We start from the raw sequence: 23,032 nt of genomic DNA, 5'->3' as shown, positions 1-23,032 counted from the left end.
GAAATGGTAGGGTCTCCTGCTTGAGCAGGAGGTTGGACTAGAAGGACTCCAAAGCACCTTCCAAAGCTGCTGTTTTGTTATTCTCTCTGTTATGTTAGCAGTTAGTCATTCCTGCTTCTCTATTTGCTATGTTCTTCTAAAACTGGCCTGATGCAATTCCAAACTTGGAAGACTGACTTGTTTCAGAAATGCAACAGGCTCCATAATGTAGGAAGGCAAAAACCATTTCCGACCTTCTTTTCTTTTCTTTTTTTCATTCTGAGATAAAAGGGTTTAGCTATTAAAAGCCAATCAAATAATGCAGCCCAATTGCCAGAGCAATTCTCAGATTGTATTTTTAAGATTGCTTGTTTGAATGCTGTGCCACTAAAAATAACTTCCTTGTGCAAAGAAAAACAGCACATAAGGCAGAAGATTAATTTAGAACACTTCTCTCTGTTACAGTCAGTTTTTGAATAAGCGGCAGGGAAGAGGTTTTAAGAAAAAACTTACATTTCCACTCTCAGCCTGAATAGGAAACTACACCCCAAGGTTTCCTAATAGCAAGATGACTTTAAATGCAAAACTTCTATTATATATGGACATTGACATTTAAACAGTTCAGGTACACTTGAGTACAGGTAGTCTTCGACTTATGACCACAACTAGGGCCAGAATTTCTTATGCTAAGGAAGGCAGTTCTTAAGAGAGTTTCACTCCATTTTAAAACCTTTTTTTTTGCCAAGGTTGCAAAGCAAATTAGTGCAGTCATTAAGTGAATCATGCCATCATTAAGTGACTCTAGCCTTTTCCATTGAATTGCTTTGTTGGAAGCAAGCTGGGGGTGGGGGGTGTTGCAAATGACAGTCTTCTGGCCATGGGCTGTTGCAATCATCATAAATACATACTGGTTGCCAAGCACCCAATTTTAATCACACACAACCATGGGGATGCTGCTACTAGGGCTGTATGTGTGAAATCATAAGTCATAAGTCACTTTTTCCAGTGCCATTTTAACTTCGAAATAGCTGAAAGCGTTTAGTTATTAAAAGCCAATCAAATAATGCAGCCCAATTTGTGACTAAAAAATGGTTATAAGTTGAGGACTATCTATGTTTTTTGTTTTTTTTTACATTTATATCCCACCCTTTTCCGAAGACTCAGGGCGGCTTACAGTGTGTAAGGCAATAGTCTCATTCTATTTGTATATTTACAAAGTCAACTTATTGCCCCCCCCAACAATCTGGGTCCTCATTTTACCTACCTTATAAAGGATGGAAGGCTGAGTCAACCTTGGGCCTGGTGGGACTAGAACCTGCAGTAATTGCAGGCAGCTGTGTTTTAATAACAGGCTTCTTACAGCCTGAGCCACACCGCGGCCATGTTACCATTGGCCATTTATAAAATCATTGAACTCCCTTCAATGCACACAGTGGCATCCTCCAGAGCAGGGGTCTCCAATCTTGGCAACTTTAAGACTTGAGGACTTCAACTCCCAGAATTCCTCAGCCAGACTTCAATTCTGGGAATTGAAGTCCACAAGTCTTAAAAGTTGCCAAGGTTGGAGACCCCTGCTTCAGAGAAAATGCTCTTTTAGGAACCCAGGTCTAAAGCCAATGCGAGTCTTCAGTTCTTTAGCCCTGATGACAATATTCCAGTCAAATAGAAAAAGCAATAAAATTAAAACATGCAACTTCCTAGATGAATCTTGAGTCCTATCTTATGTCCATTTATTTACTTTCTGCTATATCAATTCACAAAGGGCGCTGTGATAAGAAAGGATTAGAAAGAAGATGCAGAGGCAACGTACCTCATGACAGGTCTGCAGAGGTGACAAGGGTGTCATCAGTGAGAGGTCAAGATGGCAACGACAACCATGCAATTAGAGTCTCACATTTTTTTGTAACCTCCAACCCACACACAAGGGGTCACTTGTATGCTCCTGTCTGCCATCTTGATTTCTTTGGACACTTCCAGGGTTGGACTGCTGGGGATTCGCAGGGGTTCGGGAGAACTTCTAGCTAAGATTCTGTGCAGTTCAGAGAATCCCCAAATTCCACACCTGGCTGGGCCCATCCACCTCGCCCCACCCCTCCCAAGAGTCCCCACACAGCCCTTTTTAGATACGGGTAAGTGCAGGGGACGCGTGGAGGCTCGGGGAGGGCAAAAAACAGGCCTACCGGAAATTCGTTTTTGCTCTCCTGGAGGCTTGAAGAAAGCCTCCAGAGCCTGGGGAGGGCAACCCCCCCCCCCCCCGCTGTGGTGCAGGAGGCCACCATGGCCATTCCCACCCAGCAACCAGACAGAGAACCCCTTGCTAAAATTTTTGACGCCCACTCCTGGACACCTCCCCCCATTTCAATATGCACTGGAGAACATTTTAATGTGTTATGTGTCTGCTGCGCCAGAGTTTGTAAAAATTTTTTTGTGATTTTGTGATAGAATAAGAAACCTTCAGAAGACACATAGGCAGATTTGCAATGGCCTTGAAAGGGACAGAAAAATATGAATATTTCATCATAGTAGAGTAATCTTTAGCTGTTTTCTGATTGGATGTTTTGGTTTCACATTTGCATGCTAAACTTTTTTCATATAGAAATTCTGGATAATAGGAGAGCATTTCAGTCAGTAAGCAAGCGATTTGGGAACGATCACATTACTGAATATCAATGTCTATAGTTAGGTTTTCTTATTGGCAGAGAACTGTAGAACATTTTCTTCTATTGCTATGACGATGTTCAGCTTTCTCAGAAATGAACCATTTGCAACAAAATGTATTCTAACATTTCTTTGCTGGAATGTCTTCTGCCTTATTTTAGTAGCATATTCTTAACAGTCAATGCCACTGTCTTGGACTCAAATGTGACCCAATCACTTTGTGATTTGTTTTCTATATTTTTCAAGTCTGTTTTTTTAAACAAACAAACAAACAAACAATATTATCTTCCTTGAAAGAGAAAACTGATCACTATAAAATAGTATTACCGTAGGGGGAAAAACCCATAAATGAAAGATAGTTTGCCACAAAATGGAATGTTTTTTTCACAAGAAAACCATATCAGAAAATGTTCCACTGCTCATCTATGGCCACTAAACATTTCCTAAAACCTAAATAATAGCTAAATATTCTTATGTGAAAGAATTTATGTATAAATATAACACATCAAAAATTTCCCAGAGATGAAGAGTAGATAGATTTCTAAAATTTAACTGCTGGGAAAAGGTAATTAAAACTGTGGAATTCGTGCATAATATAATACCAGAGAAAATGGTTTGATCATAGGACTTTTTCTTATCTTCATTTCTATTGATATTACTAATCCTGAGTTGCAGTGACCACTTCTTTAACTACCACTGTTAATGAGGAATGTTTTATTTTTAGGACAGGAAAGACAGTTCAATGTAGAGGGAAAAATGGTTTTTTTTAACCCTCCCCTAAAAGAAACAGAATTCATATATTATGGGGCATACCTTGTTAATCAGTTCACCAATCATGCCATTCCAGGAGCTGTTATGGAGCTGTTGTCCATATTTTCCATCAGGAGACTGATAGATCTCATACTTGAAGCCCAAATTCTTGGAAAGGGCATCCAGCACATCAATGGAGAAGCCCTTATAACGTTTTGGTTGCCCAAGGATATTCTCAGCCACCATAACAAACGGTTCTTCCTGAGAACAAAGCAAGACTGATCTTTAAAAGAGACTTACAACACTACAAAGCAAAAATAGCTTGACTCACAATTTTGATGGCACCTCAACAAGCTGTGTTGCCAGGTCCGGAGAATTGAAGCTTCATGTTTTGTTTTTGTTTTTTTTCAAGAATACAATAATTGTGAATGAAGAATGAGAATTCCTCCAGTTATTGCTAATCCAGGAATGAATATCAAAGTGGCTACACCTGAGGCATGTTTAACTTAACAATGGTGGTTACAAGAACAGAGAGAGTTTCACAATCAAGTGTTGCTTTCAAAATTAATCAGAGAAAGGTGTTCATTTGTCAAACAGTTGATTTTATTGTCAGTGCAAACTCCGCCCATTGGTAGTGACAACCCACCTTTAGATGGGCCAGTTCACCTTCTGACTGGAGAGAGATATGATCATGACCTTGAACAATTTGAGAGGGAAAAGAGGATAAATGATGCAGGAGAGCCTACACTAAAAAAAAATCTCAGGGGAGCTCCTAAATCAGCTTAAACTATGATCTGAAGGAAGATCCAAAACCAAGAGAAGCACAGGAGAGAAGGCATAGCTAGACAGGAAGGAAGCTTACATCCCTCACTGCTGACACATACCTGCTGTCAGCTTGTGTTTGACATAACAAGTAGACAATCAGTGGAACTATACAATTCTGACAAAGAAGGAAAACCTATTGAGATCGGGGTGGTGTTCAATAGCAACCATAGATGTTTAAAAACTGAAGACATGAGCAAAACATTTCTATCTAAGTTCTCCTGACAACATCATGAGCAACATCAATTGCTCACATATCTTTCAACAAATGTCCACTTTTCATTATTGGAGTCTTTCTTCATTTCAGGAACATCTGTGACTAGGAGGAAACTGAACCTGATTCTGTCACCAACCACACTCAAGAATTGTGAGTTTCTAATTTCCCAGATGGGAAGCAAAATTATTTGAGGATCAGTTTTGGGGATCAGATAAATTCAGGGACTGTAGAACAACTTTGCTTTACAGACAATCTGCACAGGTAGGCTGACATACGAATGAAAATTTTGCAATAAAATGATAAAAAGGCGAAGATGTCCTTTTTTGACAGCTTGGCGTCTCCTCCCAGTCAACAATTTTTTTTCTGAAGAAATTCTGAAGGTCTTCTAGGAAAAAGCTGAAGCTAATTCAACTACAACATTGGTAGGAAATGTATACCACTGATGGTTCTTTGCTCTTTCTACTCTAGGACTCCATCACTAGATTAAAGGTGGATATTTGAGTTTTTACTGCAGTTATTTCTCTATTTTGATCAGGATCCAGAAACTGGACAAAACAGAAGAAAAATATCAGGAGATTTGATGAGGTACTGGAAATTCAGAAACAGACTCCCCATTTCTGCAGATAAAAGTCTGGGGAGAGAAAATGAGTCCTGCATACATTTCTCTCATCCTTATATATAAATTTTTATACACATTTTATAGCATAGTTATGCTAATATTGCTTTATAATTACTATAATAGTTTCTTAACAATTGTGCTGAGGTTAAAGCCAGCAGGACTGACTAAACAAGATATTGTATTTTAATACCAGATTTATAATTTGAAAAGCGTAATATGTGAATCAGCCTAAGTTCCATCTGCCATTGTCAAACGAGCGAGAAGAAAACTTGCTTGCAGTTGAATGTAATGCCACAGAGCTCCTGCCATAACTGAAGGGGTCAGACTAGCGACTAGCCTTGTGGTGCAACCAAAACAATCTGGAACTGAACACACTCAAAACCGTAGAAATGGTGGTAGACTTTAGGAAAAACCCTTCCATACTTCCACCTCTCACAATACTTGACAACACAGTATCAACAGTAGAAACCTTCAAATTTCTGGGTTCTATCATATCGCAAGATCTCAAATGGACAGCTAACATCAAAAACATCATCAAAAAAGAACAACAAAGAATGTTCTTTCTGCGCCAACTCAGTAAGCTCAAACTGCCCAAGGAGCTGCTGATCCAATTCTACAGAGGAATTATTGAGTCTGTCATTTGCACCTCTATAACTGTCTGGTTCGGTTCTGCAACCCAACAAGAAAAACACAGACTTCAGAGGATAATTAGAACTGCAGAAAAAATAATTGCTACCAACTTGCCTTCCATTGAGGACCTGTATACTGCATGAATCAAGAAGAGGGCCGTGAAAATATTTGCAGATCCCTCGCATCCTGGACATAAACTGTTTCAACTCCTACCCTCAAAACGACGCTATAGAGCACTGCACACCAGAACAACTAGACACAAGAACAGTTTTTCCCCGAAGGCCATCACTCTGCTAAACAAATAATTCCTTCAACACTGTCAGACTATTTACTGAATCTGCACTACTATTAATCGTTTCATAGTTCCCATCACCAATCTCTTTCCACTTATGACTGTATGACTATAACTTGTTGCTGGCAATCCTTATGATTTATATTGATATATTGATCATCAATTGTGTTGTAAATGTTGTACCTTGATGAACGTATCTTTTCTTTTATGTACACTGAGAGCATATGCACCAAGACAAATTCCTTGTGTGTCCAATCACACTTGGCCAATAAAAAATTCTATTCTATTCTATTCTATTCTATGCTTGCTTAAGGAGGGGACAGGGCTATTTCACTGCACAACACAAAGGGCAGAATGAAAGCCCTTCTCCATTTCATTTAGGAAATCCCACTCAAAGGAGAATTAAATCTTACTTCAAAGCAACATGTCTGAAGGCTTTAAGGCTGTGATGGCAAATCTATGGCACACGTGGCAGAAGTGCACACAGCACCCTCTCTGTGGGCACACGAGCCGTTGCCCCTGTTCAGCTCCGCCACGCATATGTACGTGCCTTCCGCTGGCCAGCTTGTCTTTGGGTCTCTGCCGCGCATGCACGGGAGGGGGCGTGCAGGGGTGCACATATGCATGTGCAGGGGGTGGGGCACACACACATTTTGGGGTTCTTGCGTGCATGCGGGCTTTGGGCACTTGGCCAGGAAAAGGTTAGCTATCACTGCCTTAAGGGGTAAAAGAGAGACAAACTTTATCCATGAGTCAGGTAGGCAGTCATCAGGCTGTGGTCTCCTAGATGGAGAAGTCACTAATCAGATATATTCAAGAAATGCTGGGAAACTCATGCAGAGGATAAGCATCTGCTGAAATTATTTCTTAACCCAACTCTAACTACAAGGGCTAATATTGCATTTGCATTCACTCTTCCTGCTGTCACGTCTCTTGAGGTCTTATGACCAGCAGATCCTGAGGGAAAATGAATGCAGAGAAAGAATGTCCATGCCAAATCACCAGCCACTGATGGGGTCATTAGTGATCAAAGATAATGCTTCTCTCGCTTCATCATAATGTTTATTTTTTACTCTACTGTTTTAAAATTGTAAATTTCTCTAGACATCTTGGAATAAGAGTGAAATATAAATCTAGCAATAAACATGTGATATAGACATATGCTGCACACAACCATTGCAAGATTTTGTTTTACTCAAGGTGTTACTTTCCTGAGTCTCACCTTGGAAAAAACACAACACATTATTCTACAAATGACAACAGATAAATGAATTTTTTTAAAAAAAATTAAAAAGATACTAGCAAGTATAATTTTTGGACATTTTACTTTCTCCGTTCAAACTTGGTCATACCAAGACAGTCACCACTTTCAGTGTTAATCCTTGTAAGTCGCTGCCCAAACGCCGTTCTTGCAAACTCCCATTCAGTCCCTTCTTTGAGTCCCACGTTGCCAACTGCAAATGGAAATAAAACTGGAATGAGAGGAAAGCAATGTGTATTTCTCTAAAGTATATCTGTGGTGTACAAAACAGGTACAGCAAAAGGAGCAGGCCAGAGAATTAAAGAACATTCCAGAAGTCTTAGAACCAGAATTAAAAACCTTTGAGCTCTGACTTGGTGACTCATTTTATAAGTGACTGAGTAATGAAGAAACACAGAAAATGTGGTGTTGTTTATTCACTCAGATTATATATCAATAGAACTTTTTCCATTCGACTATGTCCCTACTGATATTACTAATTATGAGCCCCACTGGCCAGTTCTTAACTGCAATTGTTAATTGTTAATTTATATTTTTAGGACAGGAAGACAGTCCAGTTCAGATTACATATCAACAGGACCCACCTGAGTTTCTGATAAATATTTTGTGCCCACAATATGCAAAATTGTCCCAATTCCAAAAGGTGCATGATGCATTTCCATGTAGTTTTGTGGCCAGGAGAGAAGTGATATTAGAATCACCTTCTGGTCTTCTATCCTAACATTAACCAGATGTTGCTGGGCTTAGTTAACCTAGAAATCAGCCGTGATTGACCAGGAGTTGCATCTACAGTAGTAATGACATTATCAGACAACTGAAGCTTTCTTCTTAGTGGTCACATGAACAAATCCATGAATCTTTCCTGATAACTGCACACACATAGTGTTCTGACCTAGGTTCCCTTAAAAAGCAGGAAGCAGAGTCTTGGTCCCAGAAAAATCTCTTTTATTTACACAACTGTGAATTCCTTTCATTCACAGTCAGCAGGTTTGTCCAAACTATTTTTCAAAGAAATATTTATCAACATAGACCTTATCTCGCTTGGCAAGCTGCCACGTAACTAGTTTCCAAACGCAGTACAAGGCAAAACTTGGCACAGGGTCTCTCAGAATCATGGAACAAATGAATCATTTCCTGCAAAAGCCCACTCCCTGTTTGCTTCTCTTTTGTTTCCTGTGGGAGGGGCCAATCACCTCCAAGGCTTGGCTTTACTTCCAAGTCAACCCTGCTTTCTTAGTTTTTCCTTGTCTTCTGGCAGCTCTGCGCATGCGCACACTGGGAATGGGCTCCAGCTGTTTCTCTGTCTCACTGCTGACTAGCTCCCTCTCTACCTCCGACGCAGAGCCCTTGTCTGAGCTTTCCCCAGCTGCCAGGACTGGCCCATGTTCCTCCTCAACCTCCTTACTGTCTGATTCTGCTTCCAGCTCCTCTGGTCGCTGGCAGGCCACAACACATAGCTAACTTCTTCTGGAATGCTTTTTCAACTTCCCAGTTTATTGCAGCACCATGCTATTCCATGGTGATCTACAGAAGTCCCCAGCTTAGCTTTTGAGCCAAGACAAAGTCAGCAAGGCACTGTTTACCTGCAATTTTAAGTGGTTAAAATACATTAAAGCATTGTACTCCTCCCTATTTACAGTATCAGAAATACCACTGTGAGATACTATTTGCTAGTGATCACATTCAATTGCCTTGCCTCTCTCAAGCACTTCTTACTGACAGAACTCCATCTCCTTATTTTTGTTCCCATAAAAAATTTTAAGGCAGTGCCTCATTACTCCATCAAAACTGATTGGAAACCTCAGTCAAATTCATCCAGGTTCACACTCCCAAGGTGATGCTGGTTTACTGCAACACAAGTTATAGAATCAAAGAATTGAAAGGGAAATAAATTGGAAACCATAACTATATCACCAGAGGGAAATTTTGATACAGGAATAGAATCATACAGTAGGAAAGACCATGAAATATAATGTCTCACTGTGGAATATGGCCCACAGAATTAACTTCATTTCTGTGGGCACAGGATAAAAGAAAGAGAGAGGGAAAGGGAAAAAATGTAATATGTTCAATTAACTTCATAAATTAAGACTAGCAAGAGTATTAAAAGCCTTGTGCAATGAATCTGAATTTAGGATTAGGATGCAAGAGTATTCTGTGCTTACCAGGTCTGAACTGGAATTAGTCCTATTTTGTCCTCATATTTTACATGAGGACAAAATATTTTACATTTATATTTGATCTTTTTTTTGACACTTTAGACTTTTGAAATTAAAACCAGAATCAGTGACAGGCTCTAAGAATTGAGTTAAGACATGTGGAATTACTTCTGGGCAGTTTCCTTCCCTATAAACAGAAATCTTGCCAGACTAAAGCAGCTCTTTTATAGATATAGTCTGAGAACTGCTAGGGAGAAGAATCTTAACTCGCTTTCTCCTGACCAAACTATCTAGGCTGGGGTGTCCAACCTTGGCACCTTTAATACCTGTGGACTTCAATTCCCAGAATACGGGCTGGGGAATTATGGGAGTTGAAGTCCACAACTCTTAAAGGTGCCAAGGTCTGACTCCCCTGATCTAAGCATTGCTGCATCTTTGTCTTCTGCAATGTGGTCCTTCCCTCTCCTCCTAGGAATCCAGACTACATTCCACCCCAATCAGGGACAGATTGAGGATTAATAGGAAACCCAAATTATTCAGCTTATTTTAGTCCATACAATTTATTGTTAGAATTGGATCACACCTGGCTCTTATCTTCCAGACAGTGTAGAATACTCAGTTCCATGCAATGTGGAATTCAACTATAAGGCAGATACATTGCAGACAGTTGAATCTCATTAAGTCCCCCTGAATGGCAGATATTATTTAAGGTTCTACATATTAAGCCAATCATATGCCATGTATGCAGAAACAAGGAAAAGTCTTTGCCCCATAAAACTTATGGGTTGCTGGAGAAGACTCTTGAGAATCCCTTGGACTGCAAGGAGATCAAATCAGAAATCAACCCTGATTGTTCTTTGGAAGGACCAATCCTGAAGCTGAAGCTCCAATATTTTGGCCACCAAATGAAAAGAGAGGACTCATTGGAGAAGACCCTGATGTTGGGAAAGATGGAAGGAGAAAGGAGAAGTTAGATAGTGTTGTCAATGAATTTGGGCAAACTCTGGGAGATGGTGCTGGATTGTGGTGGGGCAAAGGCTGGTATGTTGGGGTCCATGGGATCATGAAGAATTGGACATGATTTACAACTGAACAACAAAAATATAAGACTTGTACCACAGTGATGATTCTTAGCTAACACAATGAAAGCAGGATTTGTGATTATACAATTATACTTCACTAGCTAGTCTCAAAGTAACACAGAAGCCTATTCTTCAGATGATTTTCTTCCCCATCATGGGTCGCTCCCAACTTTCTTACTCGCATGCAATCCAAATAAAATGTGAAAGTCTTCACCTTTCTGAGAACTTTTTATTCTATGAGGCAAAAATAATAACTTTCAGCATCTGCCATATGCTTCTTTATCCTTCAATGCATCGTCCTAAAATTTGAACACATTTTCCTAAAAATAATAAGAGCTTGATGCATATGAAGGCACGACACCAGCTGTGATTTCACATAGTGGTGTACATAATTATTATTATATATACAACAACGTAGAATCACAGCTGCCAGTTCTTTAGCTGGTGTTGGTCTTCATTTGCATCATCAGTCAATTGCAAAAAGCAACTTTCCTTGGAACAGCTTACATTTTGCAATGGGACCTTTAACACCATCTATCCCAGGTCATTGAGAAGGACTGGATAGGTGGATAAAAATGCTGAAAGCTGTCTTGGTTAACTGTGTGATGAACCATAATAGTAATACATATTAATTAATTAATCAAAAATTAAAATCTTCACTGTGAGATTTGCAAGTACAAACTGATAATTGCCACAACAATTATCTAAACTATGAATAATTGCTGTAGAAATACCAAGGGGTAGTAGAACAGGAGACAAAGAATTGAAGAAAATGGGAAAGCATCAAGATCTAAAAATCAGAGTGGAAAGATTGTGGCATAAATTGGCCATGATGGTCCCAGTGTGGACTCTTTTTTTATTTTTATTTTGTCACAACAGTATATATAAGCATATGCATGAAATAATTATACAATATATAAGCATATAAATAAGCATAATTATGTAATAACTATATTAATTGGATATAACGAAAGGAAGCAATAGGACAGGAATGGTAGGCACATATGTGCTCTTATGCACGCCACTTACTTACTTACTTACTTACTGGGAACCATACCAAGAAAACCTTGGACGGCATTTAGAAAATCTAAGCACTGACAACATTTCCATCCAGGCTCAACATCTGGCTCAATTGTGCAACTAACCACATAATGTGTAGTTGAAAAAACAACAACAACACAAGTTGCCTCTTATCTCTAAAGAAAAAGAAAACTGACTTTGCTCCCTGAAGATCTCTAGCAGGGAACAGGAGTCTATTAGGAGTGATCTTCGTATAAATCCTTCATCTTACGATCAGCAAGGAGGAAGGTATAAACAAACCGTATATCACAGAAAATACCACCAGTCTCCTGTGACCTCCTTCAGGGAGACTGAACTACAGGGAACAATGGGCACCTCTAAAATGTTTTATGGTTTGGATGTTCAGTTCAATATAAATTCATCAAGTATTACCTTCTGTATTAGCTGTTTCATTTGTCATGGGGTTTACACACCACAAGCTGTTAAGAGCCAGTAAAAAAAAATAAAAATTAAATCCTGCAGCCAGTTTTGTTCAGTTTTGTTACCCCTATCATGCAGAAAATCTGAAATTGAAAGAGGAAAAACTAAGGGTGGGCTGCTGGGGATTTGCAGGGTTTTGGGAGAACCTCTAACTAAGATTCTGTTCAGTTCGGAGAACCCCCAAATCCCATTCCTTGGCTGGCCCTGCCTACCCCTCCCTTCCCTGGAGTCCCCATGTGGCCTGTTTGGATGCAGGTAAGTGCAGGGCGCACACGGAGGCTTGGGGAGGGTGAAAAACGGGCCTACCAGAAGTTCAGGAAGGCCAGAAACAGGCCCATTTCTGGCCTCCAGAGGGCGTCAGAACCAGAGGAAGCATTTTTTGTCCTACAGACAAAAGCCTCCAGAGCCCAGGGAGGGTAAAAAGCCCCCCCCCCCCCCCCCGGTGGTGCGGGAGGCTGACTACCACCCAGCAAGTGGGCAAAGAACCCCTTGCTAAATTTTTGAAGCCCACCCCTGGGAAAAATGTCTGCTTTAAACTCTTACTGTTCTTTTTTGTCTATGTGATGCATGGTTTATTTAGAACATATGTATAAGTGCATCTTCTTGGAGGTAAGTCTCACAGTGGGGTTTCTGAGCAGCCCTGATTGAACTGTGTTTTTCACTCCATAAGCTGCCTGTTCATGTACAGTGATCATGAAATAGGGTTAAGTACTTTCTTAAGCTAATCAGTGTGGGTAAGAGTATGAGAAGGAGGGAGGGAGGATTTAAGGAAGAGAGAAACATTGATGGGTTCAGAGTAATCCATATGATTACAAAAAACTCACAAACTTCTCCAGTGGATCTCTGTGGAGATTCTCAATCATCCAGGTCATGGTTGTCCTGAAGGTGCTTTTTTATTTAATTATTTAATTAATTAATTACAAACATTTTGAATACAATGTATTGTCAGGGTATATCATTTACAAAAGAGAGAATCAAAAAAAGATATTAACACATACACTGGTAACAATACTAATGATATAACAGAATAGTTTTGGCCAAGTTTTCTCTTTATATTAGCTTATTTATAATTCTGTTAATTATATTGGCATATTTATAATGATAAACCATCTTCATATTTAATTCATATATAGCCATAATCTTTCTTCATCTAATTTCTACCTCTTATCTCTAACCACTCATAAAATCTATTCCATATCAAGTAATATTCTCTGTATCTTCTTTGTCTTTTATTTTTAAAGTCAATCTGTCCATCTCTGCACAGTAATATTTTCCGAATTACATCCTCATCTGATGGAGTGTTCTCATTTTTCCAATATTGTTTAAATACAATCCTTGCTGCTGTCAATACATGCAAAACTAAATATATAGTCTCTTTATCATAACTCTCTGGCATTATACCCAACAAAAATATTTCTGGTTTCAGATCTATATGTTGCTTCATCATCTTTTCCAACCAAGTATGTATTTTATTCCAATATTTTCTTGCTTTCATACAAATCCACCACATATGACAATAAGTACCTGGTGTCTGATTACATTTGGCAGACATATTACTAAACATTTTTGCCAATCTTACCAGTGGCAAATGCCACCTATAAAACATTTTATAAAGATTTTCCTTATCTGCATTAGCTATTGTCAGTTTATAGTTTGTACCCCAAAGTTCTGAAGGTGCTTTTTCCAAAAGCAAAGAACTGAGGAAGCTTCTTGGATGAGAAGCCAAATGTTTTCAAAGGATTAAAAAAAAAAAAAAGTCCAGTTGCCTTTTGGAAAAAGCACCTTTTGGTTCACAAGTGGATCAACACTGAAAGAGAGATGTCTATATCACTAGACATATGAGTGAAGGAAAGCTTAAGGCTATTGTATATTGGTCAGGTTTACTGAAAGTATTAATTGTAGTTAAAGTAGGAATTGATAAGAAGCTGTTTTGAAGCCAGTTACATATCCAGATTTATTACTGCCATTATTGGTCTGTGAAAAAAATCCAGATCTTCTCCATGATGCCATAATAATGTGTCTTGTCATTCCCAAAATGAAAAAAACAAGTCCATTCAGTCTTTCTCTCATTACCTACTGCTCCTTTTTCCTTATCTCACAAAAACATCTTGAGCTCCAGAAGCTCTTACATTTAATGTTATTTCCCCCCTCCTCTTGAACAGAGGGAATCTTTCCTAAGTTAAAAAAAAATAAAGACCCGGTTGTTCCAAACAATTTTATTCCAAAAACTGGAATAAAGGAGTACTGGAACTCAGCAAGTTTAAGTTAAATTCTCTGTTATGTTTCATTCAAAAGCAAGAAAGCAGCTACAGTTTGCTTCTTGCATATGAAAATGGCTTCATAAATGAAGTCTAAAGCGGAGGAACATTTTTTTCAAAGGCATTTGAATTGTTTCCCTTTATTTCACGCCAGCCAGCAAACTAAACCAAACAAGGCCAAAAAAAAGAAAAGAAAAGAAAAGAAAGACAGAAAATGTAGGTAGAGAAATATTGTTCAGTCTGTTCAAAAATGCAGATATGGTTAATAAGTAAAATAAGAAATAAAAGCTTTTACATTTTTGAGAAATTTGAGCTGCCAGCTTCATAAATGTGCTGAGTTTCTAACAAGCCACGTGTGGCTTGTAGGATCAATTAATTTTGCAAGCAGATAGACTTGTTTTTGACTACTTGTCTGTCAAGATCACTGCCTGAAAAACTAATTTCTGGCTTGGTTAAATGAAATGAGAATGTCCTGTGACAATTCAATAAGATTGCTACAGTCTTTGTTTTTCTTTTCTGTTTTTCAACATTAGCTATCCCTTTTCCCAAGATTTGTGAAGCCAGATATAGTTTCTAAATTGAATGATGACAAACTACTGCTCTTGCCAATGGTAGATTGCATTTCATAAATAGCCATTGTTTAGAAAATATAGTTGCTAGAAGATAGCAGTATTTATTCTTTACTCCATCATTCTGGAACTGTAACTTGTAAAGTTCTGAGGCTATAATTCCAACTGTTTTCTGAATGCACTGTTTAGTTTTGTGTTATTTTATTGATTGTATTTTAATTGCTCAATGACCAAAATACAGTTTGATCAGTCTTTCTATTATTTTATACATTGTTCTGATTTTTTTTATTCATTCATTCAATTGTTCGTTCGTTTGTTCATTCATTCATTATTTATTTATTTATTTATTTATTTATTTATTTATTTATTTATTTATTTATTTATTTATTTATTTATTTATTTATTTATTTATTTATTTATTTATTGCGTTTCATATGTTTTTCTTATGGTTGAGTGTTTGTGATGGAGATTTTAATTGAAGTTATTGTATACGCCACCCAGAGTCACATTTTTGTGAGGTAGGTAAGTATATAAATATGCTAAATAAATAAATGACATTTCATCATACGTGAACTTTATATTATTTCTAGAGATTACTAGAAGTTCCTAAAAGGCGTATCAAGGCATATGATGGGGGAAAGACAGGTGAAAAGGGTGTCCGGGTCAAAGTGAGAATTACATATGCTGGAAAAGCCATTTCAGCAAGACAGTGAAGATTGAAATCTGTCTTTCTATTCTACTGTCTGCTGAACTGTATGAGAAAAAGACACATCTTGAAGTAGAACTAGTTTTCTACATTTTTAACAGAAATAAGCAACATACATTATGTACTGGTACTGAATCCTTTGGAGTTATCCAAGTTTAGTTTTCCATGGAGAAAGGAAAAGTTAATAATGTTAAAAATAGAAGATTTAATATCTTATCTGATTTATCAGTGTTTCTTTCTATTCATTCATATCAAGGATGCCTGACATATGTCAATGGATGGTGTGTGCCAACTTTCCTGTGGCACATACACACCAGTGGTGGGTTTCACTTACTACTGTTACCAGTTCGCTCAGGCATATGCACTTACTTTGCTCGTGCATGTGCCACTTCTGCGCATGTGCAGAGCGTATTTGATGATGTTCGGGCAGGTGGCTGGAGCCTCCTGCTGCCGCTACTACTGGTTCACAACCCACCACTGATACACACCTGCATTCCCAAAGTGGGTAGAGGCAAGAACTAAACTGGGCCAGGTTTTGGAGGTTTTTAAGCAGGGGTGAAATGCTCTCAGTTTGGACTGGCTCGCCCGATCCGGTAGCGATGGCGGCGGGTGGTTCAGAGAACCAGTAGCAAAAATCCCTTGTCCCACCCCCTGCCCCTGCTGAGCCGTACCATCATCAGAGATTTTTTTTTACTTTTAAAAGCAGTTTTTCTTCAGCTGAAAACATGCCTTTAAAAGTAAAAAAAAAAAGCCTTTGATGATCCCATGGCTCAGCTGGGATCATCAGAACCCTTTAAACTCTTTTTTTTTAACAACCTCTTTCGCCGAAGAGGTTGTTAAAAAAAGGTTTTAAAAGGCTCCTCTGGCAATCCCAGCTGAGTTCCTCATCACCAGAACCTTAAAAACATGTTTTCTACAAGCTCTTCAGCCAAAGAGCTTGTAGAAAACCTTTTAAGAGGTTCTGGGCTGCGATGAAGCACTTACCTAATTACTGATGTAAAGCATGGCTTTCCCAGACTGAAAGGAGCAGTTTCAGCAGACAGGCAGATTCAGTTGCCAGCTAATCCATCTCCTCAGTCAGCAACTCAATGTGCCTGCTTTCCTGGCTGAGGAACTCTGGGAATTGAAGTCCACAAACCTTAAAGTTACTAAGGTTGGAGACCCCTGAGCTAAAAAATATAAATAAAATAAAATATTTGTGCAGCTTTCTGAGATTTGGTGTGCTTCTGTAGTGTTTCACTCTAACTACATAAACACACAAAATCTCACAAAGCTGTATATGGCATTTTGTGTGTGTGTGTGTGAGTCAGTTGTGTTGTGTTGTGTTGTGTGTGTGTAAAGTGTGAAAGTTGGTTTTTGAGCTTTTTGTGGCTGTGTGAAGTTCCTGTTTGTTGCAGGGGCCATTTTGGGTGAAGAGCAGCTGCTTTTACATTGTGTGTGAGTCAGTTGTGTTGTGTTGTGTGTATGTGTGTAAAGTGTGAAAGTTGGTTTTTGGTACCTCTTATTGATTTGTATACATAACATAACATAACATAACATCAGAGTTGGAAGGGACCTTGGAGGCCTTCTAGTCCAACCCCCTGCCCAGGCAGGAAACCCTACACCATCTCAGTCAGATGGTTATCCAACATTTTCTTAAAAATTTCCAGTGTTGGAGCATTCACAACTTCTGAAGGCAAGTCGTTCCACTTATTAATTGTTCTAACTGTCAGGAAATTTCTCCTTAGTTCTAAGTTGCTTCTTTCCTTGATCAGTTTCCACCCATTGCTTCTTGTTCTACCCTCAGGTGCTCTGGAGAACAGCCCAACTCCCACTTCTCTGTGGCAGCCCCTGAGATATTGGAACACTGCTATCATGTCTCCCCTAGTCCTTCTTTTTGTTAAACTAGACATACCCAGTTCCTGCAACCGTTCTTCATATGTTTTATCCTCCAGTCCCCTAATCATCTTTGTTGCTCTTCTCTGCACTCTTTCTAGAGTCTCAACATCTTTTTTACATCGTGGCGACCAAAACTGGATGCAATATTCCAAGTGTGGCCTTACCAAGGCATTATAAAGTGGTACTAGCACTTCACGTGATCTTGATTCTATCCTCTGTTTATGCAGCCCAGAACTGTGTTGGCTTTTTAACAGCTGCTGCACTGCTGGCTCATATCTAGATGGTTATCCACTAGGACTCCAAGATCCCTCTCACAGGTACTACTATTGAGCAAGGTACCACATATACGGTACTGGTGCATTTTGTTTTTGGCCTAAATTTAGAACCTTACTTTTTTCACTGTTGAATTTCATTTTGTTAGATGGCGCCCAATATTCTAGTCTGTCAAGATCTTTCTGTATCTTGAGCCTATCTTCTGGAGTGTTGGCTATTCCTGCCAGCTTGGTGTCATCTGCAAATTTGATGAGTTCCCCATCTATCCCCTCTCCAAGTCATTGATGAAGATGTTGAAGAGTACTGGGCCTAAAACAGAGCCTTGGGGTACTCCACTGCATACTTCCCTCCATGTGGATGTAGTTCCGTTGAGAACTACACGCTGAGTGCGGTTGGTCAGCCAGTTACGAATCCATCTGGTGGTGGTGCTGTCTAACCCACATTTTTCTACTTTATCTAGTAGTAAGTTATGGTCTACTTTATCAAATGCTTTACTGAAATCCAAGTAAATTATATTGACAGCATTCCTCTGGTCCACTAATTTTGTCACTTTGTCAAAGAATGCAATAAGATTAGTCTGGCATGATCTGTTTTTGACAAACCCATGTTGGCTTTTGGTTATTACTTTGTTTGCTTCTAGGTGTTCGGTGATTCGTTGCTTGATTATCTTTTCCAGAATCTTCCCTGGTATTGAGGTTAGGCTGATAGGTCTGTAGTTTCCTGGATCTGTTTTTTCCTTTTTGAAGATGGGAACTACATCAGCTCTTTTCCAGTCCTCTGGCAGCTCCCTGTGCTCCAGGATCTTTGAAAGATATAGTTCAGTGGTTCTGAGATCCGTCTGCCAGTTCCTTCAGAACCTTGGGGTGTAATCCATCCGGTCCTGGTGATTTGAACTCGTCTAGGGTAGACAGGTGTTCACTTACCATTTTCTTCCCTATTTTAACTTGTGTTTCTAATCTGTTTTTGTAGTGCTGTTTTTGATAGGTTGGATTGTTTTTCCTTTTGTGTAAAGACAGATGCAAAATATGAGTTAAGTAGATCTGCTTTCTCCTGTTGCTTGTCATCTTCTTGCCACTTTCTCCCAGCAATGGGCCAATTGTTTCCTTGACTTTTTCTTGTTTTTAACATGTTGGAAGAAGCTTTTTATTATTTTTACTTTTGTCGCTAGCCTTTGTTCATTGTGAGCCTTAGCTTTCCTCACTTCATCTTTACAGGCTCGGGCTATTTGCTGATATTCTGCCTTAGTTATTTGCCCCTCTTTCCACTTTTTATATTTGTCCTTTTTGTCTTTCAATTTGTCAGATAGTTCTTTATGCATCCATGCTGGTTTCTTTTGTGATCTACTATTTTTCTTCTTCATTGGTATTGTGTTAGACTGTGCTTTTATAATCTCACTTTTCAAAATTTCCCAAGCTTCTTGAGTTGTTTTCCCCCTGAGGATTCTCATCCATTGAATCCTTCTCAAGATCTCTCTAAGTTTATTAGAGATCTCTCTAAGTTTATTATTTACTTTGTTTATTATTTTTATTATTTATTGTTATTGGCCATGCCCACCCAGTCATCTGACCACCAAGCCATGCCCACCAATTAAACCATGCCCACAGAACCGGTAGGGAAATTTTTTAGATTTTACCCCTGTTTTTAAGCCATGAAATAAGTGCCTTCAGGCCAGTGGTGAAATCCAATTTTTTTTTACTACCGGTTCTGTGGGCATAGCTTGGTGGGCATGGTATGGCTTGGTGGGCATGGCAGGGGAAGGATACTGCAAAATCCCCATTCCCTCCCCACTCTGGGGCCAGCCAGAGGTGGTATTTGCCAGTTCTCTGAACTGCTCAACATTTCTACTACTGGTTCTCCAAACTGCTCAAAATTTCCATTACTGGTTCTCCAGAACCTGTCAGAACCTGCTGGATTTCACCCCTGCTTCAGGCTCTGAAAGAGCTAAAACACCCATTTTCTCTGCATTCACACAAGATCCACTCAAGCTCCAAATTACGCAAAAGCCAACATGACCTCACACAACTAATTTTAATTGCTCCCACTTTGTGGGATTAAAGGGGACATGGGTGGGTGTTCATCGAGAAGATCATACTTTTTAATACCCGTATTGTTCATGATTCAGATTAAGAAAGAGACCAATTAGATTAAATAGGGTTAAACAATACATTCTCTTAGTAAGCTTTTATAGCTGCTGCTGAACATCCTTCCTTCTTGGATATACCAGAACTTGTTAAGGAAAATTTCTCTCTAATTGAAACACAAATAATGTGAGGGAAACAATCTAACTTACTTCACTAATTCCCACATTTGTGAAGTGATTCATAAATTTCAACAAATTTACTTTAAACATGCATGGCTAGTAACTGATTTAATCTTTTCCTCCCTCCTTCCCTCCCTCCTTCCCTCCCTCCCTTCCTTCTACCTACCTACCTCTCTCTGTCCTTTAATTCTTATAAATAGAATTTCAGCATTTTGAAGACTGTCTGGTGGTGCAGTATATCACTATTATATTGTATTATAAAGGAAGGGTGTCAGCCTCCACTTCTATATTGCTTGCTTGCTACGGCTGCCATTGTAAGGTGGGGAGGGGGGAGTTGCCTTGGTCATGGAGGAGGGGGGAAGCGAGGTGGGGGAGATGTCTTGTAACAGGGAGTAAAATTGAAGGAACTTTCCCTCAGCATTTTTTCTGCAGCTGGGAGGCATGCCGATAACCAGTCAAGGTCAACCGTCCGGGCATACCAGAAGGATGGGGCCACCTGAAGCTGCACCCTACATGACTCCCTGGGGGAATGTGGATTGGATAATCCTGACTGGATCCTTGTGGGGAGGGTTTTGGGGACGTTTCCTATATGTGATTTTCGCACCTATTGCCTCAGACTTTTTTTTACTTTGATTGCATTCAGTTCATACTCAGTAAAAGTACCTTTCTCCATGAAAATAAGAGTCGAGGTTTTTCTTTCTTGAGTACTGAAAGGAGACATACCTGACAAAGGGTAACTATCCATACATGGGGGAGAGTAACTATGGCTTAGTTACACCAAATGAAATAAAAAATATATGAAAAATGGCAAAAATAAAACAACGAAAGGACATGTTTAACAGTTAATAGCCACCAGAAGAAATGAAGAAAAATGACACACTGTGGTGAAGTATTAATTCCCATCTTTTGTTAAAATGACACAATCCTCTTTTAATATATTTAATTGGGGGGCAGAGAATGTATTTTGAGGTAGCGTTATCCTTCCAAATTAAATATATTAATACATTCATGGTAAGAAGAAAAACCAGGGCTAGAAAATTGAGGGCAAACAATTAGTATCCTTCAAGACTGAATGATATGTAATGCCAGAGCTTCATTTAATCATCTTCAGAATAAGAAAGATTCTGAAGCACATTAAGAGGAATGTAGGCCTTCCCAACAATTTGTTCACAGAAATTAGTGGCTGTTTTTAACGTAACAGGCTCTAAAACTCCTTTTTTAGGTTGGTGAGGTAAAAGAGTGTTGTGTTTAATTTGTCCTTCAGAAACAGAATCATAGTTTAAAAAGACATTGCATGAGATAAAGAGATACCAACAAATCCACACTGATAATAAAAGAGTACAGGTAGTCCTTGGATGACAACAGTTCATTTAGCGACCATTCACAGTTACAATGGCACTGAAAAAAATGACTTGTGATCGTTTTTCACACTTACAGCAGTTGCACATCCCCATGGATGGTCACGTGATCAAAATTCAGATGCTTGGCAAGTGGTTCATAGTAATGACATAGTTGCAATGTCCCATAGTCATGTGATCCCCTTTTGTGACCTTCTTAGAAGCAAAGTCTAAGTAATCCAGACGTCTCGTCTGGATTACTGCAATGCTCTCTACATGGGGCTCCCCTTGAGGAGCACCCGGAGGCTTCAGTTAGTTCAGAATGCGGCTGCGCGGGTGATAGAGGGAGCCCCTCATGGCTCCCATGTGACACCTCTCCTGTGCAGACTGCACTGGCTACCTGTGGCCTTCCGGGTGCGCTTCAAGGTTTTGGTAACTATCTTCAAAGTGCTACATGGCATAGGGCCGGGCTATTTACAGGACCGTCTGCTGCCACCAAATACCTTTCACCGACCCGTGCGCTCTCACAGAGAGGGACTCCTCAGGGTGCCGTCGGCTAGGCAGTGCCGGCTGGCGGCCCCCAGGGGAAGGGCCTTCTCTGTGGGGGCCCTCATCCTCTGGAACGAACTTCCCCCAGGACTTCGTCAACTTCCTGACCTCCGAACCTTTCGCCACGAGCTTAAAACACATCTATTTATTTGCGCAGGACTGGACTAGATTTTAAAATTTTAATTGGTTTTAATGGGTTTTATTATGTATATTGCTATTTTAATTATTCGGCCATTTGTAATAAGTTTTTTAATTGAGGTTTTATTTTGTATTTATATGTATATTTTTTATCTGGCTGTGAACCGCCCTGAGTCCCTAGGGAGATAGGGCGGTATAAAAATACGAAGAAATAAATAAATAAATAAATAAAGTCAATAGGGAAGCCAGATTCACTTAATAAATTAACAACTGCAATGGTTCACTTAACAACTGTGGCAAGAAAAGTCATAAAATGGAGCTAAGTTCACTTGACAAATGTCTCACTTAGCAACAGGATATTTTGGGATCAATTGTGGTCATAGGTTGAGGGCAACCTGTATTACAATTTTGTAATATATTTGTATTATGCATTGTATATTGTATAAATTGTAATATAATAATTTGACTGGTTTTATTTTTGAACCTACCTATCCTATATTGATTTTTCAAGCTTATATTTAAGTAGTAAGAAGTACACAGGGAAATGAATTTTATGTTGGATGTCTAGTCTGGAAACCTAGAATTCAATTATATTCATAGAAGCATGGAGGATACGCTACTCCTTATATCAGGCTAATAAAACTTGTGACCCAACGTGTCAAAGCAAGAGAATCAAAGTCATGGGGTGCACTGTGAGGAACATCACTATCTCAAGCCCTATTTTAAGTTTTTTATTTTTTTTAACAATCTCTGGCATACAAAAAAAATTAAACCAAAGGAGCAAAAGAGATTTATTGGGCCAACACAAATGATAAGCAGGGTGAGCTTAACATTGTGGGTCATGAGCTTGTTTTAATTCTTGCTGCAAGGAAGACAATGTTGCATGCCATCACAATCCTGCTGGCATCTCAAAGTGAGATAATTGGGGTTGGCTCGTGAGTGAGTGCTTGGGGAGGTCACCCCAGCTTGTCTCAGGTGACATCCAATATACACTGATTAGAAGCAGCATTCAAGCAGAGGTAAGCACAAGTTGTTAAAATTAGACCTAGAGAGTTATAAATATGTCATGTACAACTGTGTAGAAATAAATTGCTT

At 39.2% G+C, this 23,032-nt stretch overlaps 1 protein-coding gene across 1 annotated transcript in view; it reads right to left on the bottom strand.

The window, feature by feature from the left end:
* GRID1 (glutamate ionotropic receptor delta type subunit 1) overlaps positions 1-23,032 on the bottom strand; it is an 896,787-nt gene that overhangs the window by 86,580 nt on the left and 787,175 nt on the right. The window contains exons 9-10 of the mRNA XM_058188407.1: positions 7,320-7,421; positions 3,451-3,648 (exon numbers count right to left, since the gene is read on the bottom strand). Coding sequence (XP_058044390.1) covers positions 3,451-3,648; positions 7,320-7,421 — 300 coding nt within the window. The remainder of the gene's footprint in view (positions 1-3,450; positions 3,649-7,319; positions 7,422-23,032) is intronic.

This window comes from Ahaetulla prasina, chromosome 6 (genome assembly GCF_028640845.1).
Source record: "Ahaetulla prasina isolate Xishuangbanna chromosome 6, ASM2864084v1, whole genome shotgun sequence".
In the NCBI taxonomy this organism is placed as follows: domain Eukaryota; kingdom Metazoa; phylum Chordata; class Lepidosauria; order Squamata; family Colubridae; genus Ahaetulla; species Ahaetulla prasina.
The sequence above is the reverse complement of the archived record's forward strand: the minus strand, read 5'-3'. Positions and strand labels throughout refer to the sequence as shown.